At 40.4% G+C, this 23,572-nt stretch overlaps 1 protein-coding gene across 4 annotated transcripts in view; it reads left to right on the top strand.

The window, feature by feature from the left end:
* The first annotated feature begins 523 nt into the window (after window positions 1-523).
* Window positions 524-23,572, top strand: part of LOC134812495 (helicase SRCAP-like) — a 30,108-nt gene continuing 7,059 nt past the window's right edge. The window contains exons 1-26 of one of the 4 annotated variants that reach the window (XM_063819958.1): window positions 524-652; window positions 834-1,462; window positions 1,638-1,786; window positions 2,038-2,190; window positions 2,610-2,963; window positions 3,160-3,339; window positions 3,454-3,593; window positions 8,901-9,127; window positions 9,241-9,628; window positions 9,787-9,967; window positions 10,125-10,730; window positions 10,860-11,023; window positions 11,212-11,365; window positions 11,551-11,740; window positions 11,921-12,110; window positions 12,321-12,499; window positions 12,683-12,914; window positions 13,077-13,196; window positions 13,330-13,410; window positions 13,594-13,677; window positions 14,610-14,717; window positions 16,744-16,850; window positions 17,038-17,206; window positions 17,339-17,460; window positions 17,626-17,860; window positions 21,339-21,553. In XM_063819958.1, the coding sequence (XP_063676028.1) occupies window positions 548-652; window positions 834-1,462; window positions 1,638-1,786; window positions 2,038-2,190; window positions 2,610-2,963; window positions 3,160-3,339; window positions 3,454-3,593; window positions 8,901-9,127; window positions 9,241-9,628; window positions 9,787-9,967; window positions 10,125-10,730; window positions 10,860-11,023; window positions 11,212-11,365; window positions 11,551-11,740; window positions 11,921-12,110; window positions 12,321-12,499; window positions 12,683-12,914; window positions 13,077-13,196; window positions 13,330-13,410; window positions 13,594-13,677; window positions 14,610-14,717; window positions 16,744-16,850; window positions 17,038-17,206; window positions 17,339-17,460; window positions 17,626-17,860; window positions 21,339-21,553 (5,462 nt within the window). In that variant the 5' untranslated portion in view covers window positions 524-547. Of the gene's footprint in view, window positions 653-833; window positions 1,463-1,637; window positions 1,787-2,013; window positions 2,191-2,609; window positions 2,964-3,159; window positions 3,340-3,453; window positions 3,594-8,900; window positions 9,128-9,240; window positions 9,629-9,786; window positions 9,968-10,124; window positions 10,731-10,859; window positions 11,024-11,211; window positions 11,366-11,550; window positions 11,741-11,920; window positions 12,111-12,320; window positions 12,500-12,682; window positions 12,915-13,076; window positions 13,197-13,329; window positions 13,411-13,593; window positions 13,678-14,609; window positions 14,718-16,743; window positions 16,851-17,037; window positions 17,207-17,338; window positions 17,461-17,625; window positions 17,861-21,338; window positions 21,554-23,572 lie in introns of all 4 variants that reach the window. The other 3 variants (XM_063819957.1, XM_063819956.1, XM_063819955.1) reach the window with 3 other exon arrangements.

Below are 23,572 nucleotides of genomic sequence, written 5' to 3'. Positions count from 1 at the left end.
ACCAGAGTGCCCACCTCCTCTTGAGCTTTGTTGTTAGTTTTATCTTTTATTAATCACAATCAATTTGCTTTTTATAAATTGGTGCAACTATAGTATAGTGTATTGATTTTACTAAAAATAACTGTGTAAAGAATGAGGATATTTCTGTGTTGGACAATGGCTGTACGTACGTAGGTATTATTTTCAAATTATAGTGATTGATTTATAATTTTTTAATTTAAATTGAAGTGTAATTTATATTATATGAGAGAGTTTTTCAAGCTTAAGCTAAATAAATAATTCTTGCCTCATTGCTTACGATATTGCGATTCCTTTTTAATTTGAGGTTACTTTATATATTCAGGCTAGGGGACTTAACTGGTGTTATTGTCAATGTCAATCATCTTGCAGATGATTTCAGCTCCCTCCTGACGCAACATATTCTAAATCTAAGAATTAAAAAAATCTGACTATACTTAATTCTCTTGATCTTGTGCTGTGGGCAACATTTTTTAAATGGCGAAATAATTTAAACTTATTTTACAGGGAGCATTATTGAATATGAGTTATGAAGCGATATGTCACTACAATACCTGAATCCAGCACCAAAAGGCCAGCATATGAGAGGGACAACCTAGTAAATGATCTGAGGAATGAAATCCAAAAACACCAGGTTATTATGGAAGGGACATTCTTGTTTTGAACTCTGTGTTATGTACATTAAATCAAATAGTCTCTAGCTCTGTATTTACAGTGTTTCTTAACATCCTAGCCTTCAGTTTGACTTATCAATTTAAACACTAATAATTGCTGCTATGAGCATGACCTTTATGACACGAATACTACCTTTTCAGGATAATCTTAGAAACCATTTAGCTGAGCTTTTCTTCCTACATAATGATGGAAACCTGCTGGACATCAACCTCTGGACAAACCAATCAAACCCTTTCCTCGAAAACTATATTCAGCAAATAAAATGCGCTAGCACAGACGCTCTTCCCGATCTATTAGAACAAGTTCCCACTGGTCACGTAATGCCTAAAGTGGAAGTAAAAAAAGAGGAGCACTCCTCAACCCCTTTCATGAGCAGCATGGCTGCTCTGTCAGAGGGTGGTGTCATAGAGAAGGCCAAGCACGAAGCTCTGATAGTTCAGCAGGTGGCTGTATTGAAGCAGCAGGGCATGTGGTCACTCAAACGTTTGCCTAAAGTAAAAGAACCTGATAAAATCAAGTGTCATTGGGATTATTTATTGGAAGAGATGCAGTGGCTGGCCACTGATTTTAGTCAGGAGAGAAAGTGGAAAAAAGCAGCAGCCAAAAAGCAGGCTTATGCAGTTGCTAAAGTGTTTGAAGAAAAAGAGGCTGCAAAACGCAGACAAATGGTGGAACAGGAAAAGAAGCTAAAGAAGATTGCTCACAATATTGCCAAGGATGTGATGAAGATGTGGTCGGGTGTAGAGAAAGTTCATAAATTTAAACAGGAGTAAGTTGTTGTGTTTATTGCAATGGTGTATTTTTATTGTTATAAATAACCAACAGATTTATTCAAATTAAGACTCAAATTGATGATTCGTCTCCTGATGATAGTCTTTTTCTATGCATTGTGCAATGTAATGACTGATGACATCAGTTTCACCACATTACTCCCACTTTTTCAGGTCACATTTGGAGGAACGCAGACGGAAGTTAATGGATACCCACCTCAACATAATAGTAGGACAAACGGAGCAATTCTCGTCATGGCTAGCACAAGGACTTACCAAAACTCCAAAGAGCAGTGTCATGCTCACCCCTTCTAGTCAAGACGGTATGAACTGTTCGATCACAAATTGACGTCTTGAAAACGTTTTTCGCAATTCTCGTTTAAATAACCTAAGTCCATACCAGAGAAACATTACGCCATTCTCACCATTTTCGATGCAATATGGCAAAAATAGCAGAAATTTTTTTCCGCCATCGCACCGTTTTCGCCATCGATATGAAATTGTATTCAACTCTATTAAAAGTGGCGATAATGGCGATGACACCTCCCAGCAGTGTACTCCTCAGGAGATGTAGAGTTCAAACCAGCAACATTAGACCAGCCTGATGACGAGGAGACGATAGCAGCAGCTGAGGAGGAGGGACAGAGTGATGTGGAGGAGGAGCTCGCTGACTTGAAGAAACAAAACGAGATGGATCTCAACGAACTGATCCAGACTTTACCGCCAGGTCAACTTCATAATTTGTTATAATACTATAATACCTCCGCCACTGAGTGCTGAGCGCGATAATTCCCGACAGCTTGCTGGAGGGAACGCGCGGGCACGAAGTAGTGGAGGTATTATATTTTATAATACATTCCGGTTCCGATTGGAAGGGGTGTAATGTGATACGTGCGCATGTCTAATATATAGAACGCCAGTGTTATTTGTTTTACAACTTGCCGCCAGCCAGTCTGAGTCTATGCTGATAATACCTTCGCTTCCCTTGCGGGAAAAATGTGCAAATCATCAGCTCGCCGAGTTTTAGTGGATATAATTCCCGGAAGGTATTATATTTCAGATAGTTTCTGCACAACTGTTTCAATAGACCGTAATGTCGAGAAGAAATTGGTCATAAATATGAAGTTTTCAATGATCTTTGTTCAGGAATGCTAGAAAAGACCGGAGAAGGTTCAAGTCACAGCACTGACTACAATGCGTCTGACGACACATCTGCTGACGACGAAGATACGATAGCAAAAGCAGAAGCAGATGATGACAAAGGATCAGATAAAGCTGACGAGATCGGAGAGTTACAACACGACCAAGACGTGCCTCTAGAGGAGCTGATAGCACGCTACGTGAAGAAGAGAGATGCAATGACAGAGTCTTCAGGAACAGGAAGTGGTGTAAGTGAAGAGGACAGTGAAGAAGAGGAGGAGAGTGAGGCTAGTGATGGAGAGGATGCTGATATGGAACTTTCTACTCCTTCTTCTGCTAAGGAGATCGATATAGAGCTAGGTAAAATACTTTTAAAAATAAAATACTTTATAAAGTATAAATACTATTGGAATTGAGCCTCAGTTTTTGAATCTTAATGAAATTGAGTTGCAATGATAACGGTAGCTAAGGATTACACTCAACTAATTGTATTCTAAAGAGAAAACAAATGATCATTAGTCAAGTGAAAGCATCTAACGTGTATTTGTGATGGCAGGTAAGCTCTGTTCCGGTGCGTCTGAAGTAGAACCGAGCAACAAGACCTCTTCCTCCAAGTCCAAACTACCCTTCCTGCTTCGAGGCCAGCTCCGAGAGTATCAGGAGGTTGGTCTCCAATGGCTGGTTGCTATGGAGGCTAGGAAACTCAACGGCATTCTGGCTGATGAAATGGGACTTGGTAAGTTATTGAAGTTGATTTTAGTAAGTTAATTGGTTTATAAGTTGGAAGTAAATTATTGAAGCAGTGCTTGCTCTGGCAGTACTTGTTAAGTTATGTATCATATTCTCACAGGGAAGACAATGCAGACCATTGCATTGTTAGCGCATCTAGCTTGTTTCAAAGGTATTTGGGGTCCTCATCTTATCATAGTTCCAACATCTGTTCTTCTGAACTGGGATCTGGAATTCAAGAAATGGCTTCCTTCCTTCAAGGTAAGAATCTTATCATACTTAATCATTTCCAAGTTCCATTAATTGCAAGGAAGAAACTAATCGTACAGGTTTTCATCTTTCTTTCTTTTGAAACCCCACGGTGGAGGTTGGCGTGTGCCGCAATTTATTAATCAATGGTTATTACATAGTTACATAAATGAAATTATAGAAGTCACACTAAAATATAATAATGTAAAATAAAATATATTAAAATAAAAGCCCTACTAAAAGTACTATATAACTAACGGTCTGCAAAACTGGTTGAAGTCGCAATTTGTAAACATGCTAATTACTATTTAATAATAATAGATAAAAAGTTTTGCGCGGCAGATGTAAATTCGGCATTGCATAATGGCAGTGAAATTAAAATGATATGTTGTTGATAAAAGATCATAGTCATTTGTCGCGAGTGATCTTTCTTTACGTGTTGTCGCTTACTTATAACTCGGTGCTGTAGTCTATTTGCGAGCGCCCTTCTCTTTGAGACTTTCTTAGCCCAGGTATACTATAAAGTAAGAAATTTGGCCAATTTACATCGTCTCCTGAGCTTTGCAGCTTGAGGAGTTCGCGCTTAGCTGAATTTTTAAAGATTTCAATTGAAAAGGTAGAACTTGGAATAGTTATATCCTTACTTTGTTTTGTAATAGAGAGCATGGGTCCTTTGAAGAAAAGAGTATTTCTAAATGTTGGGCCGTTGTAAGTTGTGAACCAAGAAAGGTTATGTTCGTATGTGGAATTATAGGTGGGAATATCGTGAGGGAAAAGTTCTTTGATGGATTTAGGGAGAAGGCTTGGCATGTTCCTCACTTTGTGTAGTAGAATAAGAGCGTTTTTTACAATGACGCTATGGACTGTTAGGATATTATGCAATCTAAACGCACTTTTTGTGTGCTCCGGGGGATTTCCGTCTTTATATCTATAATTTACATATCCTGACATAACAGCTCTAATTCCCTGCTTTTGCTTGGTGAACAGAGATTCAATGTGACATTTTGAGGCAAATCCCCACACTAAAGAACAGAAATTTAGATGGGATTGGATAAGGCTTTGGAAAATGTTTAGGCGGGCTTTGATAGGTAGAAGGTGCTTTAGCTTATACATAACTCCGAGGTAGCGACCCATCTTTATTCTAACTGCCGTAATGTGTTTTTGCCAAGTGAGCTTTTCGTCTAGGATCACTCCTAAAAATCTTGCTTCAGTCTTACGTTCGATTACAGTGTTGTCAATGGACAAATTAAAGCCGCTGAAGTCGATTCTTTTTCTAGTGAAAATCATGTAACACGTCTTTTTTACATTTAAAGATAGCCCATTAGCACCTACCCAATCTACAAGACGTGAAATTAGCTGATTAGCTTTTAATTGTATTTCTTCTAGGGTGGTTCCACTAATTAATATGTTTGCGTCGTCGGCATAAAGGATGAACTTTGCAAAATCACTAATTCCAGGTAGGTCGTTTATATAAATTACAAATAAGAGAGGTCCTAAAATGCTACCCTGAGGTACGCCGTAAACTATGGGCATGCTAGAAGAGCAAGTTCCGTTTAAAGTTACGTATTGAGATCGATTACAAAGGTAAGATCTAAACCATTCGTGCGCGACTCCCCTGATCCCATAATGGTCAAGCTTCTTAAGCAAGGTCTCATGATCAAGCACGTCAAAGGCTTTACTGTAATCGAGCAGGAGCAGTAGGGAAATTTGTTTCTTATTCAGAGAGTGTAGTATAGAATTTTGGGCATTGAGCAGTGCATGTTCACACGACCTTCCTGGCCGAAATCCGTATTGATTTTCGAAAAGAGAATCGTTCTTATCTAAAAATTCTAAAACACGAGCATGCATAAGTTTCTCATAAATTTTCGAGAATGATCCCAAAAGAGAGATCGGCCTATAATTAGCTACTTCCAATTTTGAACCACCTTTGTGGATAGGAACGACTTTCGCAGTTTTTAGAGCATTTGGGAAGGTACCACTGGAGAACGAACAGTTAATAACATTAGCTAGTGCCCTGGTAAAGTTTTCGCAGCTGTTTGCAATTTTCAATGGCTCAATTTTACAATCGAGTGTGGACTTGTTCTTAAGCCCTGATATTATCTTTTGGACTTCACCGTGTGATGTAGGCTTAAGAAACATCGAGTTACTACACGAAGCCTTAAGAAAATGCTTGAAACCACCTGGGTCAAAGGTTCGACGGGCAGCGATTTGCCTCTTGATACTGGCTGCAATACCGGAGAAGTAGCCGTTAAATTTCTCAGCGACTGCCAGATCGGAGCTTATAATCGTGCCATCGTCGTCCTTCAGACGGGTGTGTCCGAACTTTTTTCTGTTACGGTTCAGGAGGCCATTGATAATTTTCCATTGACTTTTAGAGCAGTTTTGGTATTTGTCAAACATTTTTTTATAGTACTTTTCTTTGGCTAGATTCACATGTTTGTGACAAAACTTTTTCATTTTATCATACGCGTCGCAGTTTTTTTGTGATGGATTTATAGTTTTTTCAAAAAAAAGTAATTTCTTGCGGTTGCATGCCGCCTCAAGCCAGGGTAAGATCCAAGGCTTTGGGTCAGCTCTTTCGAATTTTCTTCTCGAACTGTCGCGCTTCAGGGGGTATGCAGTATTGTAGTGTTTCATGTACGTTTGATAGATGGAATTGTATTGTTCATCAGCGCACGTTGAGGAGGTAGCATCATCCCAGGTCTCACTTACAATAAGCTCTTTGAATTTAGCATGATTAGCTTCGTTAAATACACGGGCCTCTAATTTCAAGCTAGTGTTGTTGTTCTTTACACGTTGACTACGGAATCGCTCGTTCAAACTAGGTGTGGCTCCTAAACTAATGGTCGTGCTAACCGCGAGATGATCTGACATATCCAACGTCACGACATTACAACTAATAACGTTGGTCACGTGATTAGTATACACGTGATCAATAAGCGTTGCACTGTGGTCAGTTACCCTGGTAGGCTTGGAGACAGTCTGGGCAAACCCATATTTTTCTAGTAAGCTTATAAGATCCTGGCTGTAAGCGTCGGTATCGTATTTTATAAGATCAATATTTGCATCACCCAGGAAGACTATCTGCTTTCTGGAGTGTCTATCAAGACCCCTGAGCACGTTTTCAAACTTTTCAAGGAATTTTTTAGGGCTTGTGGATGGCGAGCGGTAGAAATTTACGATGATTTTTGTCTTATTTCCGTTTTTAAAATTGTTGATTTTAAGCAATTGAAATTCTCCGCAAGTAACTTCTTCTGGACTCAGAAGTTCGAGTTCCTGTATTTTATCGTGATCACAAACGCGTTTGTTAACATAGAGCGCAAGACCACCTCCTTTTCCAGATTTACGTACAGGTTCTTTGATAAAGGGCTCGTAAAACTGTTCGATTTCAATGTCGTTCAGACCATTAGGAAGATTAGAAATTTTACAGTTGGTTTCATTGAGGCAGATGAGGTCAAATTTGGAGAATGTTTCTATTTCTTCTCTAAAATTTGAGATATTCTTCACGAGTGATCTAACGTTTAACGAAAGTATCTTGATTTCGCGATTGCTAGGGGTCTTGATATTATCAGGGTGTTGGTACTTACAGCTAACCAATATCTCCGATATACAATTGTTGAGATCGATTTCGCTGGAATCTATTTCATCAGTAAGTTCGCCTATTTGATTCAGTACGTGAGAACGAATATAGGGGTTAAAAGTGGGGGTTATTGTATTGTAATTATCATTAAGTTCGTAGGAAGTTACTCTATAGCCAGGTATTAGGTTTAGACAGCATGTAATACAACCAAGATAATCTTTGAGGCATTTTTTATGAACTGGTTTGTCACATACAGGACAAATGAAAACATTTCTAGGAGCATAAGACCACCCGAAGCAACTTGAGCATTGTGATTTGAAACTAGGTTCAACCATTGTTCAAGATGTGTAAATACCAGATATCTGTGAATAATTAAGTAAGATATTAAATAGATAAGAGTGTATAGTATGGTGTATAGAATAGCTTGTACAGTCTAAGAATATGTATAAAATGCTAATGTGTGTGCGTGTGAATGAATGAGGAATAAACTGTGTGCTGAGAAAGCGTAAAGAAGAAAAAGAAAACTTGTTAGACCTACCTATCAAGAACTATACAGCTCTGTGTGTAGATAGAATCGTAACGTAGTCTACAATATTACAATATTACGATAGTGGTACTGATTTCAGAACTATTCTAAAGTGTTTAAAAAACTCGGGCAAGAATTCTAGTAACTTACGATAAGCTGATAAGAGCACGGGCATGACTATATATTTTTATGCGAGGGTTTTCAATATAACCATAACTATAAGATGTAAGCTATAATCCCTTAAAGATTTTGTAAAAATTTTGTGAAAATTTTGGCGCGGCAAGTATAAGTAGTAGGCTGGGGTACGGCTTTGTGAGTTTGTATTTAACCGTTAGTTACCAGGCAAGAGCGAGACAAACTCCCGCCTTAATGGCCAGTGCTTTCGAACTTTCTCGCTTCGCATAGAGAGTTTTTGAACACCGGTCACCAGACAGTTAGCTATCTCACTCTTGGGCAGCTGAGTAATGTGAATCCCATTTCCAGATCTATCTAAAATCTCAAACCCTTTGTTAAATATCACACTACAAATATGGTGGGAGTCGAAAAACCAAAAGTTACGATTTTCGATCAGACTAAAGTCAAACATGCAGCGGTTAAACAAATCAACCTCCTTATTTAACCATGCAAATCTCGTTCTAAGAAGGGAGTTGAAAACAAACACTGTTTTTGGGTATCTAGCAAACAAGTAGTTAAAATTGTCCCTAATTTCACGGGAAAGTGTATAGCTTCTATGGTCATATCTCGACAAATCATTAATACCGGAAGATATAATCACATAATCGCAGTTTTCGAAAAAATTTTCAAACTTCATTAAGTCCGTGAGTTGGTACATGTCACGCTTTATGACACGAAAGTTAGAGGGGAAAGATGATGGGGTGTTACGTATCATAGAGTCAGTAAGGTATAGGACAGTCTGTTTGGAGGGTCTCAGGGGGTCGGATGGTGCTATTGACGGTTCATGGATTTTAGGAATGTGCGTGCGCATGGGCTTGTCTATGCGTCTAAAGGTCACTGACACACGACACGAGGTGACGCCAGGTTCGGGGTGTATCGCATGCTCCCAGAAAAACTGAGACTCTGTGGTCATTGCGTACACTGTGCCATTACTTAGTTCGTGTTCACGTCGCTCATCAGTGACTATGTTACGGAAAGTTAAGGTGCGAGTGGCCCCATAAAACAGAGTAGATGAGAAACTGACTAAGCTTTGTTTCAGGTTATGTCGTACTACGGGTCCCAGAAAGAGAGACGAGAGAAAAGAGTGGGCTGGACCAAGCCCAACACATTTCACGTGTGTGTTACGAGTTACAAGCTTGTTATACAGGACTATCGAGCCTTTAGGTCCAAAAAGTGGTATTTCCTCATCCTCGATGAGGCACACAATATCAAAAACTTCAAGTCTCAACGGTGGCAGCTTCTTCTCAACTTCAACTCTCAGCGAAGGTCTGGATAAATTCCCTTCATTCCAATAATTTAGAAGAAAACTTCATCTTGTATGAAAACGATAATTTGATTTAATATGCCCCTCTCACAGTTAACTAAATAATGATATTCAGGTTGTTACTGACAGGGACTCCACTACAAAACAATCTCATGGAACTCTGGTCACTGATGCACTTCTTGATGCCCTCTGTATTCGGATCTCAGAGCGCGTTCAGGGAATGGTTTGGTAACCCTCTAGTCGGCATGGTAGAAGGAACAGAGGAATACAACGCGCACTTGGTAGAGCGACTACACAAGATACTGCGCCCGTTCTTGCTGCGCCGCTTGAAGAAGGAGGTCGAGTTACAGCTACCTACTAAGACTGAGAGTGTTTTGATGTGCGGTCTCTCCAAAAGACAAAGAGCGCTCTATGAAGAGTTCTTGTCTAGGAAGGATACCCGAGATACGCTATCTAGTGGCAGATTTATCAGTGTTATTGGAATTCTAATGCAGCTCAGAAAGGTAACACTTAACTGATTTTAAAAACTCGATCAAATTAAAAAATTAATGAAGTTACTGGTCTCACAGCAATTAATCTGCGAAGTTTCCCCTTGATAATCAGTCACAAAAACCGTGAGATTAACACTGTACTCTCAGATTAACACTCTATTCTCCTGCAGGTATGCAACCACCCGGATCTGTTTGAAGAACGTGGTGTGTTCTCTCCTCTAGCTCTCCCATCCCTACAAACTAACACCCCTGCTCTTCTTCTCAACGCTCTCAGATCTAACAACCACATTGATCTCGACTTTTTTAACTTCAACTTGGTTGATTACGAACATTCTCTTTCAGCCCACTCTGGTTTGAATAATTTTTAAGAATTTGCTCTTTTCGAATTTTTGCTTTAAAAACGAAATAAGATTTTATACCACGAATTGGTCTCAAAAAGTAAGAAAATTTCTTCAGCCACTATCAATTTGATTCAATGTTTGGTCCTAAACATAATTAATTATTTCAGCTCACAGAACACAGCAGATAAAAGCACACAGATTGTTGATAGAAGAAGTGAACTACAAAGGCGCAGTACCAGATAACGTCCTATACACCGCTCCTTCCCACTCCTCCTTCCCTCCTCCTCGTCCTCCTTCTCCCACATTACCTCCTCTACCTCTTCTCAGACAAATGCCCTCTCTTGCACCCCCTCGCAGCACTCCGCCTACCAGCGCGCGCTCCACTCCAGGTGCTCCAACTAGCTCTGCACGCAGCAACCCTAAGAGCTCCCCTCGACCAATGTCCTCGCCCCGGTCCTTACCTTCTCCTAGATCTGTACACTACACCTCTCCTAACCCTCTCTCTCTGTCCTCACCTCGGAGCGATTCCTCAGAACCCCCTCCTCTCATGGCTAAACAAGTCACCAGAAACCCTGAGACCAGGGAAACACCAGTAGGTTCAGTGTCCCCTCAATCTCCTGCCAGCAGTAATCTCATCCCTGCCGGCTACTTTAGAGATCCCGTATCAGGAGTAATGTTACCTCTAGTGGAGCCTGGAATGCCGCCACCTCGCCGCCCCCCTCTAGGACCACCTCAACTAACTAACTACACTTCTAAAGGGAGCTCCAAACGTGGTATGCAATTTAACTTCGCAATCTAAATCATATTTTGCTATTTAAACAAAGATAGATGTAGTTGACGAAGCTATTATGTATTCGAAAAGACTTATAATACAGTACTATTTCAATATGAATATCCCCTAGGAGCTATGTTACCCCCGACACTAGCACACAGCAGCTGCTCGTCGCCAGAGCCCCACGCGCTGCGCACCATGTCGCCACGCAACACTGTTGAGACGTCCCCTGTCAAAGCAGAGCGTAGGTCCCCTGACCACGCTGACGGCTGCTGCAACAACTCTCTTGCTCTGGTGAGGCCTGTGAATTGACATTTATTACACGTGAACATATTAAAACTTAAACAAGTTTTTAAAAGCAGCTCCACACTTAAGCTTTAAACAACGCTTTTTGCTGGGGTACCTAGTAGTTAGTGGTATACGACTTTTATTTAAGAAGATTAGAGTTGTCTTACTGTGTAACCAACCTGCGTATCATCTAGCCGTCACTGGAAGAAACAAGACAAGCGTGGAGGACAAGTAGGAGGAGGATGTTAGCGGATCTTAACGATATGAGGTGCCAGAGAGTTCCCATGTACGGAGCTGATCTTATCAGTACTGTGTCTGTCAAGTTCTCTTCTGTGCAACACAAAACAGGTAACTCTTCCTCCCAAATATCTAGTTTTGTCAACATATTTCACTATTCGTAACATCAGGATGTTCTTTCAAACTGCTGATTAATCTCATTATACGAAAATTTGTTTTACAATTATGAGGCCGTATAGTGTAACTCATAATGTTATACATGTAGGTTACCAATTTACTCAACAAATCTTCCTCAGTGATAGAGAGAATGGAAGATTTATCTCCAATAATCGAGAGATTTATGATATGTTGTGATCCAATCTCTGTATCAGTAAATCCTATCTCTCTGAAACACATGGCTACAACTCTTATCGACCAGTGTCATGACCTTACTGACCTTTATCATCCTGTCCGCTCAAAACTACAGATGATCATGCCCGAAACTAGGTATTTAGTTATCTGTGCCGTTAGACTGATGTATTAAGAGTTGACGTTGTTCTCTGAGATAGTCAACATGGATTAGTTCTACAATGATATGAAATTACCTGTTTTACCTCTATTTTGTGTTCAATCCCGTGTAAATCTGAAGTTATAATACTAATAATTATAATGGTAACCTTGTTCCAGATTAATACAGTACGACTGCGGCAAACTACAGCGATTAGACCGTTTACTAGCAGACCTGAAAGTTGGCGACCACAGAGCTCTGATCTTCACTCAGATGACTAAAGTCCTGGACATTTTAGAGCGTTTCTTAAACTATCACGGTTATCGATACCTCAGATTAGACGGTACCACCAGAGTAGACCACCGCCTGGTTAGTTTATTGTTAAATAACACCAGAGATTTAATTGCATTTTACATTTTGACAGGGAATCACTGCATCTTAATTTGTCTTAAATTCTTCCTCTAATAGAGTTTACTCAACTCACTAAGATTTTGGCGTGAAACCTCAGTCCCCTAAATGTAACTGTAACCCCCTGTAACCCCCTGTAACGTAGCCCCCTAAATGTAACTGTAACCCCAGGAGTTAATGGAGCGGTTTAATGCTGACAGTAAGATATTCTGCATGATCCTGAGTACCAGATCAGGAGGAGTTGGTGTAAATCTTACCGGTGCTGACACTGTTATATTCTACGACTCTGACTGGAATCCTACAATGGACGCGCAGGCGCAGGACCGCTGTCATAGGATCGGTCAGACAAGGTTGGAATCTCTCCGATATTCATTGGGATTTATTCCAGCCACTTTATTTTACTTCATTTATGGTAGCATTGTTAGCATTGTTCAGATTGTAACAGTAAATACTAACACTAAATATCGTTAATTTATAATTACTTGCAATTACAATACAATTACCGGATTATAATTAATGACTGCTTATTTCAGGGATGTTCACATTTATAGACTGATAAGCTCCTGTACGATCGAGGAGAATATCCTAAAGAAAGCGAACCAGAAAAGGTTGCTTGGTGCGGTAGCAATAGAAGAGGGTAACTTCACCACAGCGTTCTTCAAGAAGGACAACATGGCCGAATTATTCGGTAATACCATTGTGGAGGAGGACCCCAGCACTGCCTCGCCAAAACACAGGACTATCTCTAAGAAGGATCTGGAGCAGGTAGTTAATTAGTAATTACCTTAATAATTATTTAATTATAGTAATTATTATTAACAGTAAGCTTTTAAGTTTCCACTCCCAAAATGAGGCTCCAAATCCATTGTTGATCACTTAATCTTACCAGCCTAGTGATGCTGGATATTTAATATTGACTTGTGTCAGGTGTTAGCAGATGCTGAAGACGTTGAAGACAGAAGTGCTGCACAACGAGCAACCACTGAACAGTCCCAAGATATGTGCGATTTTGACGAGGAAGTGGCTATTGAGGGTGAACCTGCTATGGTAAATTGAAATTTCTGAATTGTAATGGACATTTTATTGACTTTACATGACGTGATCTGATGTTTGATATTATACCTACTGGACAGATAATAAAATATACTCAATTATCCAACTAACCTGTTTCTTATCGCAGAGTGAAGCAGACAAAGATATCGTCGCTGAAAACAAAGAATTCAAACAGTTTGAGGACGAAATTAAGTCTATCGAAGACGAGGTGAACAATATCCCATCTATAATTGTTCTGGATGTTCAAATGAATAAATATTATAATAGGAATAAGAAACAAAACTTTACCGTTACTGGATGCTATATATTTGCATCCGAGAAGATGTAATTGTGTGTTTAATGTTTGGTAGCTGTATTACAGTTGTACAATGTTAACGGCTAATACTCTCAGCTCACGCCCCTTGAACAATTTGCTCTACGCTTTTTGGAGGCTGAAAACGCAGAAAACTTCTCCGAGTTACTTAAACAACAGGAGGTAAGACTTTTGTTAAATTAGTTATGTTTGTCTGCTTATATTCATTTGGTGTACATATACATCATGTACATGTATCATATTATGGTTCTTTGAAAGGTGCTCTGACTGCCAGATCAATCGGACAATCAAGGTTCATATGTCATATTATATTGAAAATTTGGCGCCGTTTTGACGTAACTACTAACTTGATGCATTATTTCTTATGAAAACACCTCAATTTCAACCTTTAGAAACGTTGTTGAGGTGCCAAATACGTATATTATCTTAGACACATGAGTACACTTGAGGTATAAGTATTTGAGCAACATTTGAAGGGCCATAAAAAAGGACTGGATTAAAAATGTGGTCCCAATCTAGGGCCATCGTGTAAATTGAATCATTACCTGTAGGAAATAGGGTATGTTGTGCTAAATATTATTCGCTTCCACACTTTAAGTCTTAATTTGTAGGTTGATAAATGAGTTAAGTCGTATATTATGATATCAGACTACATTCTTACAGACAGCCATCTTGCAGATCATCTGCGCGACAAGTGCGGGAAGGGTCTTTACTTTTTGCAATTTTAAAGTACAAAGTACGCATTTGGCGCGCACGTACAGAAGACTGCGCGCATATTTGCATTGCTCTTTGTTTTGTGTAAAACAATCACTATCTAATTGATAGGGTCGTACTGTACAGGCTGTACTATCTGATACCCTATCTAATAATTATTTTGCGACAATTACTGCCTTAACCCATTGATGACGCACACAGCAGCTTTTAGAGCTACCGATTATTTTTACTAGGGAAAAAAGTTGAAGTCGATTTTGGCGCCAAAACCAATATTTTTGGCTAGTGGCGCCTACTCGTAGCTTACTGCATTGCACAGGGACATCTTTAAGAGTTGATAACTGCGACACAAATTATATGTTAGCTAAACTTATTCATTGCAGGAGGAACTGACGGTACCAGACACGAGTCTACACGCGATGCAGGCTGCACAGGAGGAACAAGGATACCAGGACGACCTTCTTCTAACCTACTCAATGTGGGACCCCCAGGTGATACTACTGAAATGCAAGAGAAAGCGCCGTCTCGCCGCGAGACAGCGGAGGGAAGAGGAGCTGCCGTCTTCTTCTGAGCACTCCTCCGATGAGGAATATGTCCGGCCTGTCTATGAGAAGAAGAGGCAAAATCGCTATTGTTTAGCCAAGATAGAGGCAGAGAAAGAGAGGTTGTACCTGGAGCTGGCTAAGTGTAAGAAGAAGTTGGCCTCAGCACAGCGCAAATGCTCAGCTCAAGCTGCAAAGTTAACTCGACCCGGGCCTAGTGTTGTCCCAAGGATGCCGTTCCCTGGCAGAGCACTTATACCTGTCCTGACTCAAGCTAGACCAATGATATCCATCTATAATCCAGGGAATCCTTGTAGGCCACCAGTTTGTTATCAGAGTAGTTCGGCTGGATCTACTCCTCGTCTTACTGTTAAAGGCCCAAAAAGAACGTACGCCTCAAAAAGGAATCCACTGCCACCTAACTCGCATCCTGATTCCCTTCCAACCAGTAGCAGCTGGACCAGTCAAACCCCAATCGCTCACAGTGTCGGTCAAGATCATCTCCTATGTCAGAACAACATTCTCAGACGGCAGCGTAACTTGACTATTAACCCGAACATACCTGACACATTCACGGCTGATTCCAATCTCCCCAAGTTCTTCCCGACCTCTATGAGCTATGCAACAAATATGAACTACTCTGTCCCGTACGTTCCAAACAACATACAGCCTCCTCCAGTGTCCTCCATATACCAGCAGTTCAACATGGCTGGGTTGGGACACTCCTATAATCCAAGGGCACAACCAGTCAGTCCTGCTTATTTTAACAGTTCACCTTACAATAAGGCAGCCTACCAACCAGTTGTAAACCCTCACAATCCTTACCAGTACGGGAATGTGGATCTCAACCCAGGGTGGAATAACAGTTACCAAACTAATGGTGTCCATTATAACCAGGGCCAGGTCCCTCAGACACTGACTGTGTCATCAGCTCCAACAATCAGGCACCATATACCATCCTCCACCTTTGCACAAATCCCTAACTCCCAGTTCCAACCGGGATCTGGCTGCCACTCTAATCTCCAAAATGTTGGGTTCTCTGCTGCGGTGACTCCTGCGTTCCCTCCCCCTAGCTATGAATCTCATGTTAATCAGGCCGCCATTTCATTTCCCTCGGAAGTAGAAATAATGTCTCCGAGTAGTGGTGTTCTCAATCCTGACCCGAGTTCTTATAATGGTCAGCCTGCTTCTTCTGGCATCTCATGATGTGTAGAATAGGTTCATTCTCGTATCTCCCTAGAGAAGGATTCTGTATTTATTAATGCTTTGGTATTTTCCACTCTCTGTTAGATGTTTTTAGATTATAGATGAAACAGCCTCAAGTTTCGCAGTTGTTAAAATTTTAGGGGACGTGAATTTTTATGTCAGAATATTTTCATATATTAGTATGATGTGAAATCAGCTAATTTATTGTTTTATGATAAATTTCTCATTGAAATGAACCCTCAAATAACGTCGATTTTTTAAATATTTTTATCATTTGAAAATGTTTTTACAGATCGATAAGTGGAGTGTTACTGTTTCAGTATCACATATATTACAGGATGTGGACTAGTAGGCAGCCTCTGTTGGACTAAACTTGCACTGTGCGATATGAATATTCCCACTACTGGGTCCAGTACCCAGTCCCTCTTATTCCTTGACCTGAAAATCTTGCCAGAAACATTTCACTTCCTGCAATTGAAGTCAAGATAGGTTGAACCCTTCCAGTTTTTCGAAAATTTATGCCAGAATTTAAGGAAAGAACTTTTTTTCCGAACTCCGTCTGTTTTCTAGTCCACTCCTGTACAGAGGCTGTTTCATCTAGATCTTAACATCTCGTGATGTGTGGAATGTACTATTTGCTGTTAAAACTTACAACTGTTCTCTATTTACTACTAATAGCGACACAAATTTCGTTTTCATTTAACTGTGCGACTCCAGTGCAGTACACAACCAAAAGTAACAAACTGTTGAGCCCAGTTCCCACTTGTAGGACCATGAAGAAGAAGAGGTGTGGCCGGGACATGCAGTGTGGAGACCTCCAACCCCTCCCCCGCAAGATCATGATGTCTACCACCTGGATCCTGTCCTACAAGCTCAGTAAGTTCTCCCCTCTTAGCCTCTCCCAAGCCCCTTATCTCTATCCTGCACCTTGGCAGTTAAGGCACTACATTATTGCTTTCATTGTGTTTATCAGCATGCTCTAAATATTCTTATTCTAAGTTTAAACTTTGAACTATAAGGGCACGATAAATCAGATTTCCAAGGTAACCACTCTGTTCCCCAGGTATTTCACGGAGTATACGATGACGGATAGCGAGTTACCAGAAGTTACGATAATCCCGAACTTGACCTTCCAGATCATTCCCCCAGCAGTACAGATAAAGGACGAGCCTCCTGAACCCCCTCCTCCACCACCACCTCAAGCTGTTATTATACCTCCTTCTCCAACCGAGGTAACTATTTGTTAGCTCAACTCGGGGTACTTGTTGGTGCATTTCTTTAACAGGAAAACATTGTAGTAGTTGAACTCAGATGAAAAGGTTGCTGAAATGTTAAAACACCCAGTTAAAAGTTCCCTTTATCAGGTAATAGAGAGACAGAACAGCACGCCTCAGAGTACTCCTCCTTTGGAAGAGATACCAGTCCCCTTTGTTCCTAAGAGAAGTGTAACACCTGATGTCAAACACCCATCTACACCATTCCCTAAGTTAGTGTTGCATCCATGTTATTTGAACTGGGATTTTATGTCATTTTCATCCCACGAGAGAAAACTTGATTACGATGTGACACTGAGTTATGAGTAGTCGATTTAATTCTGCAACTACTTCTCTCATATTATTAGTTATTTCTATGTAATATTTAATAACTCCAGAGGTAAAGACAGGAAGATAAGCAAGCGAAGGCCTATAAGAATAAAACCGGAGAAGTCGACAGAGATAGACGAACAAAGTCACTGGCTGCCTGCGGAGGAGTTTGCACTTCATCAGTCTATCCTGACAGTGCAGGAGCTCCAAGTGGCACCCTGCGCTCAACCCCTCGACTACAACTGGAACATCATCAGTGATATTCTGAACATATCTTCTAACAGCTTCAAAACTCCCACCCAGGTAAACAGCTGATTGGTGAATTTATTTAGTTCTTTTCATCTTTCTGACATGTAAAATTTGTGGCTTAAAAGGCTACTTTTATGACAAAAGAAACGCATCCTCTTGTGCTGTAAGATTAGTTTATAGATAAAAGTTAATCTATCAAGTACACTTTATTTGGTATGTAGGATGCTTCAAAATAGTACTTAAATCATAAATTTTAACATCTTAATGAATGTAATAAATCTTGTAGTCACAAGATGCAGTATGTAATTATATTATGGTAAATAGTAATTTCGAAAATTTACCCGAAATTGTAAAAGTTACATTCTTGATCTGAACTCCGGAAATCAAGTAAACAGATAAATCCATGTTCCCTTATAATATGTTAGGACTAAAATATCGAATCTTCTAAACGAGAAAAATTGTACCTATAATCAGCATGCTATCTATGATTCAAATTGTTTTTTAATGGCGTATGATTTTAGCATAACATTGGAGATCCTCTAATAGATTCTCGATCTTATGATAATCGTACACCTCATCAAAAGTAAAGTCAGGGCCAGGAAATAATAAAACCGTACAATACACTCTAGCCCGGGACATGGCTACGAACAGGCTGGGTATGTCAGGAGACATAGTCAGCTGAAATTCGTGTAGTACAATAACTGCTGGCCATTCACCAGAAGCAATCACGGAGCTGTGAAGCAATTTTATGTTGGAGGCAGACCCAGCCCACATAAATTGATTTATTTTCATTTCAGCCCATCTAAATAATGACAATAGGCTGCTAAATTCAATAAGGTTAGGTTCCTCTGTTAATAAGGAGTGTAAAAGCACAGCTAACTCAAACCGTCGTAAAAACCCTTTCTCATGCAGTTTGTCCAATTGTTGGTCGAGAATAAGGTCCATCAAATTCAAATCACGTTTATTAAAAAAGTGTATGTTGATTTTTAGACCACGAATGTAATGACCAGGTATTTGTTCAACGATGGTATCATTGGATACACGTGACCCAGGGCCAATTTCTCTTTCCAATATCTCTTTTTCTATGTGGTTTCTCATTACTGATAAAGTATTTGATATATCGAAGGTGTTTCTTAAATTTTTCGATAAAATAATCGAGTGATAAGGACGAAAGGGAGGATAAACTGGTGGTCCTGCACCTTCGTGCACCTTATGTGCTGTCCTCATCATGTCTTGTGCCATGTCATATGTTATCCAGATTTTGCGACTTGACGAAACGGCCGATGCTATCTGCTCGATAACATTCTTTTCCGGTAAAGAAAACCTGTCTTCTGCTGCCGAGCGGCCGGAAAGTAACGAAGCCTGAACATCGTCTATAAAAAGGTCACAATCTCCATGTGAAATGAGTATTTCTGGAATCCTCCTTATCAAACGGGGGAGTATACGTTGAATTTTGATTTTTTTGGCACAATCCAGACCTTGAATAATAATCACTTGGTTGTCAATCAATTTGCTAGATATCATTTCAGAAATGTGAGACGTTGTCCTTTCCATCATTTTCATCATATCATCAAACGTAGAGTCAACGTCATTATCTCTCAGTTTACAGTGACGCACATTAGCTTTTTCTAAAACAGTCGTAACTCTTGATTCAGCTTCAGAGTTAGGAACGAAAAACAGTATTTTCCTGTTTTCATCCGACTTCGCCAACTGTATTGCTTTAGCGATGAGTATGACAGTTTTCCCCGCTCCAGCGGGTCCATTGATCTGGACCAAATCTTCCTCTGAATTGTACGCATCTAGCTGTTCTTTAGTGAGGTTGTTCACTTCTAAGTAGTCTCTAATGATATCGGGGGCTGGAAGCACATTTGGATTGTTTTTTCTGAAGGTGAACTTTCCAGTACGAAGCTGATTATCAATATCCTGTATACACCATCCCAAACTGCACTTAGATTGATCACAACGGCTTCTATTATCCGTGCACCAAATGGAAAGAAGCAAGTTCCTAACTGTCTCATATTTTTCACGAAAGTCAGAGTTCAGTGCTTCATCCATGTAAAGCCCACTCACGTTGTTTTTCCACCAGGAGTCTAAATCATCTTTATCTTCTTTGAATATAATCGAGGATAGCTGATCAGGCTTTAAATGGAATTCAGCTCTCGATTTTCTCGTGAAGTTAGGATAAGCAGTAAAGTGACAGATATTAGTGCGCTTCTCGATGCTCTTGATTAATTCAACCATTCTATTTCTCTGGGAGACAGATTTTCTGTATGAACCCTGTAATCCCGCCGTATGTTGTTCTTCATTGTATCTGGGCTGACCTGCTTCAGCATTAGTTGCAGATAATGCCTCAATTAAATTTGTCATATTCTTCACTTCAATGATCACAATGCAGTTTTCTGCTATGATTAGAAAATCGCACTCTCCTTCGCGATTATTAGGAGATTTGCTGCAGGCCTTGCACCCTTTTCTAACATGTCCTTGATTACACAATCGATACTGATGGTGCGTGAATTGAAAGCTGTGAACTACGACCACATTACCATCTAAGTCTAACCCCTCGAGAGCTCTGTAAACTTGAACTTCGGCCTCGTAGTCTAACTGACGTTTTTGGTCATCTCTGAAACTTGGACCAGCTTCATCTTCGTCTGGGTATACGTCAATGTAAGTGTGCTGTGGCGCTCTTGGTAGCATCGTAGGTTGGTTTTCTGCCGATGTACAGTACATATCGAAAATTTCCTTTCCGTTCTTAAGATAATCATCTCTGTTTTTAAGATATTTCGACATTGCTCATCCTAATTGAAACGATATATCGGTAATAATATAAAGTGATCGGTAAAATTGATAATTGTGGGATGCGATATGTACTACAGAAAGTACAGATACAAATAGAATTAGGCGAGGATGCTATTTCAAGTGATAAAGTAGATTCAGAACAAAATAAACGAATGCTTCAGAGACAAAGAAATCAATAAATTGTATATGGTATTATAAGTCATACTATGGCGCTAATACATTTCAACAAATCTGTCATCACCTGTAATGTAATGAATTACATGTAATGGGTAATCTTACTATATATATAAAGCGAGACGATATATATGGATGGATATATGTGTTTATCCGTACCATTTTACTGACACCACGGCATCTACTTTAACGCGACTTTCCGCAAAAACCGTAAAAGATATACAACTGAAACTTTTTTGACTGGGTCAAATGCTTTAATGGCCTCCAAATCAGCATGGAAAAATAAAAAATTGGCCAAGATATAGGAGTTTTAAAGCCCACAATTTGGACCCCCAAGTGGTGTCAAAAACGCGAATTAAATAGGTAATAATAATTTTAGTCTCTTGAGTCTTGACACCATTTTAGGGTTATACGGGTTCCTGCTAGTATACTGTAATATACTTTGAACATCGGAATAAGTTACACGGCAGTAGTTCGTATCGTTCGTATGGCTGTTCACGACTAACGTAGCATTTCAATATAACTTCTTTATCACGAGTGCTGACACCGCCTCTTCCCGCAGTGTAGAGAGAGGTACACTATGATGGTACAGAGAGAAGAAGCAGCTACAGACCCCCGCCGTGACCCGCCAGGACTTGCCCCCCAACACAAGCTAACCCACAAAGCCAGAGTCAGTGCGGACGAGGCTAGCCAGTCTTGTACCTCTAACTTTATCAGATTGTTCAGTGAGATTGAGCGGTTATCTGGTACTAAACCTGTTCTGGAGTTCAGACAACAGTGAGTACTATTTTTTAATTGTGTGTTTTCCTGCTAAATTTTAACTTAAAGGCGAGGAAATATATAAAATAACCATTCTAAGCATGCTAAAGCCGTAGTACATACATATTGCATTACATGGAAACCGACTTTACATGGAAACCGTCCTAGACGCGCGCGCGCGTCTTTCCGCGCAAAGAATCATTTAATCTTCGCTATGCGTGTTACGATAAAAGAAGAAATCCTGCTATAATTTGCGATTTATGACGCATTTGTGGTATGAGAGAGATAATAGATAGAGAGGGAGAGGGAGAGAGAGAGATTGAGAGAGAGATAGGGAGCTAGAGAAAGAAAGAGAGGAAGAGAGAGAGGCAAAGAGAGAGGCAAAGAAAGAGGCAGAGAGAAAGAGAGAGAGAGCGAGACGTAGAGACAGAGAGAGGGAGAGAGATAAAGAGAGAGCCAGAGAGAGAGAGAGAGATATATATCCAAGGCAATTTCAAGGATTTTGTTTGTTTATATTGAGGTTCGACCGAAATCAGGAAGTATGGTTATGGTATCAACTTGAAAGAAAGAGAGGCAAAGAGAGAGGCAGAGAGAGACAGCGTGAGACAGAGAGAGAGAGAGAGAGAGAGAGAGAGAGAGAGAGAGAGAGAGAGAGAGAGAGAAAAAGAGAGAGAGAGAGGAGAGAGAGAGAGAGAGAGAGAGGAGAGAGAGAGAGAGAGAGAGAGAGAGAGAGAGAGAGAGAGAGAGAGAGAGAGAGAGAGAGAGAGAGAGAGAGAGAGAGAGAGAGAAAGAGACAGCGAGAGAGAGAGAGAGAGAGAGAGAGAGAGAGAGAGAGAGAGAGAGAGAGAGAGAGAGAGAGAGAGAGAGAGAGAGAGAGAGAGAGAGAGAGAGAGAGAGAGAGAGAGAGAGAGAGAGAGAGAGAGAGAGAGAGAGAGAGAGAGAGAGAGAGAGAGAGAGAGAGAGAGAGAGAGAGAGAGAGAGAGAGAGAGAGAGAGAGAGAGAGAGAGAGAGAGAGAGACAAAGGGAGAGACAAAGGGAGAGACAAAGGGAGATAGAGAGAGAGAGGGGACAGGAAGAGACATGAATGCAAAGAAATTGACAGAGGGAGAGAGACGGACAGAGAGGGGGATCTCGTGAGAGAGGGAGATAGATAGAGAGAGAGGGGGACAGGGAGAGACATGAATGGGAAGAAATTGAGAGAGGGAGAGAGAGAGGGGACAGGGAGAGACATGAATGGAAAGAAATTGACAGAGGGAGAGAGAGGGACAGAGAGGGGGAGCTCGTGAAAGAGGGAGATAGATAGAGAGAGAGGGACAGAGAGAGGAGAGAAGAACAGGTACAGGGAGATAGATAGGGGATAGAGAGAGGGGGGCTCATTTTTTTTTGTCCGTGCGATTTTGTCCGTTTTCAGAAAATAGGGTACCAAAACGGACAACAATTTTAATTTTGATATTTTGATATAAATTGTCTCCATAATTTGTAATAGGCTATCTGCTGATATGGGTAGCACGGTTAATGACAATGGTACTTTCTCATACTTTTAATCCTCAGTTAGGTACGAAGAATAGTCTACATATTTTTTAATAACATAAAAGGGATGAAAATCACTATATTTATGAAAAATATCGTTCGGTATATCAAGAAAACAACAATTTAACCAAGCAATATCTTCTAATTAATGCACTATAGGACCTATTTAAACTTATAAGGTCGAGTCTTTTAAATATATACGATGTCAAACAAATTTAAATGTAATACGTGAACTGAGAAGGTATCATACACACGAGGACTGAGGAGGAGGAGGACTGAGAGGGACTGAGTAAGAGGAGGACACGGAGGACGAGGAAAACTGAGCAGGAGGAGGAGGAGGACTGATGAGGAGGACGAGGAAACGGTCTGAGAAGGTATGGTGCATACGAGGTCTGAGGAAGAGGAGGACTGAGGAAGATGATGAGAGGGCTGAAAAAAAAAGGGGGGAGAGGAGAAAGACAAAAGGGGGAAAAGGAAAATGGGGGGAGGGGGGGGGAGGAGGAGGTT

The sequence above is a fragment of the Bolinopsis microptera genome, chromosome 3 (assembly GCF_026151205.1).
Source record: "Bolinopsis microptera isolate Bmic1 chromosome 3, MBARI_Bmic_1.0, whole genome shotgun sequence".
Taxonomy (NCBI): Eukaryota; Metazoa; Ctenophora; class Tentaculata; order Lobata; family Bolinopsidae; genus Bolinopsis; species Bolinopsis microptera.
The sequence above is the reverse complement of the archived record's forward strand: the minus strand, read 5'-3'. Positions and strand labels throughout refer to the sequence as shown.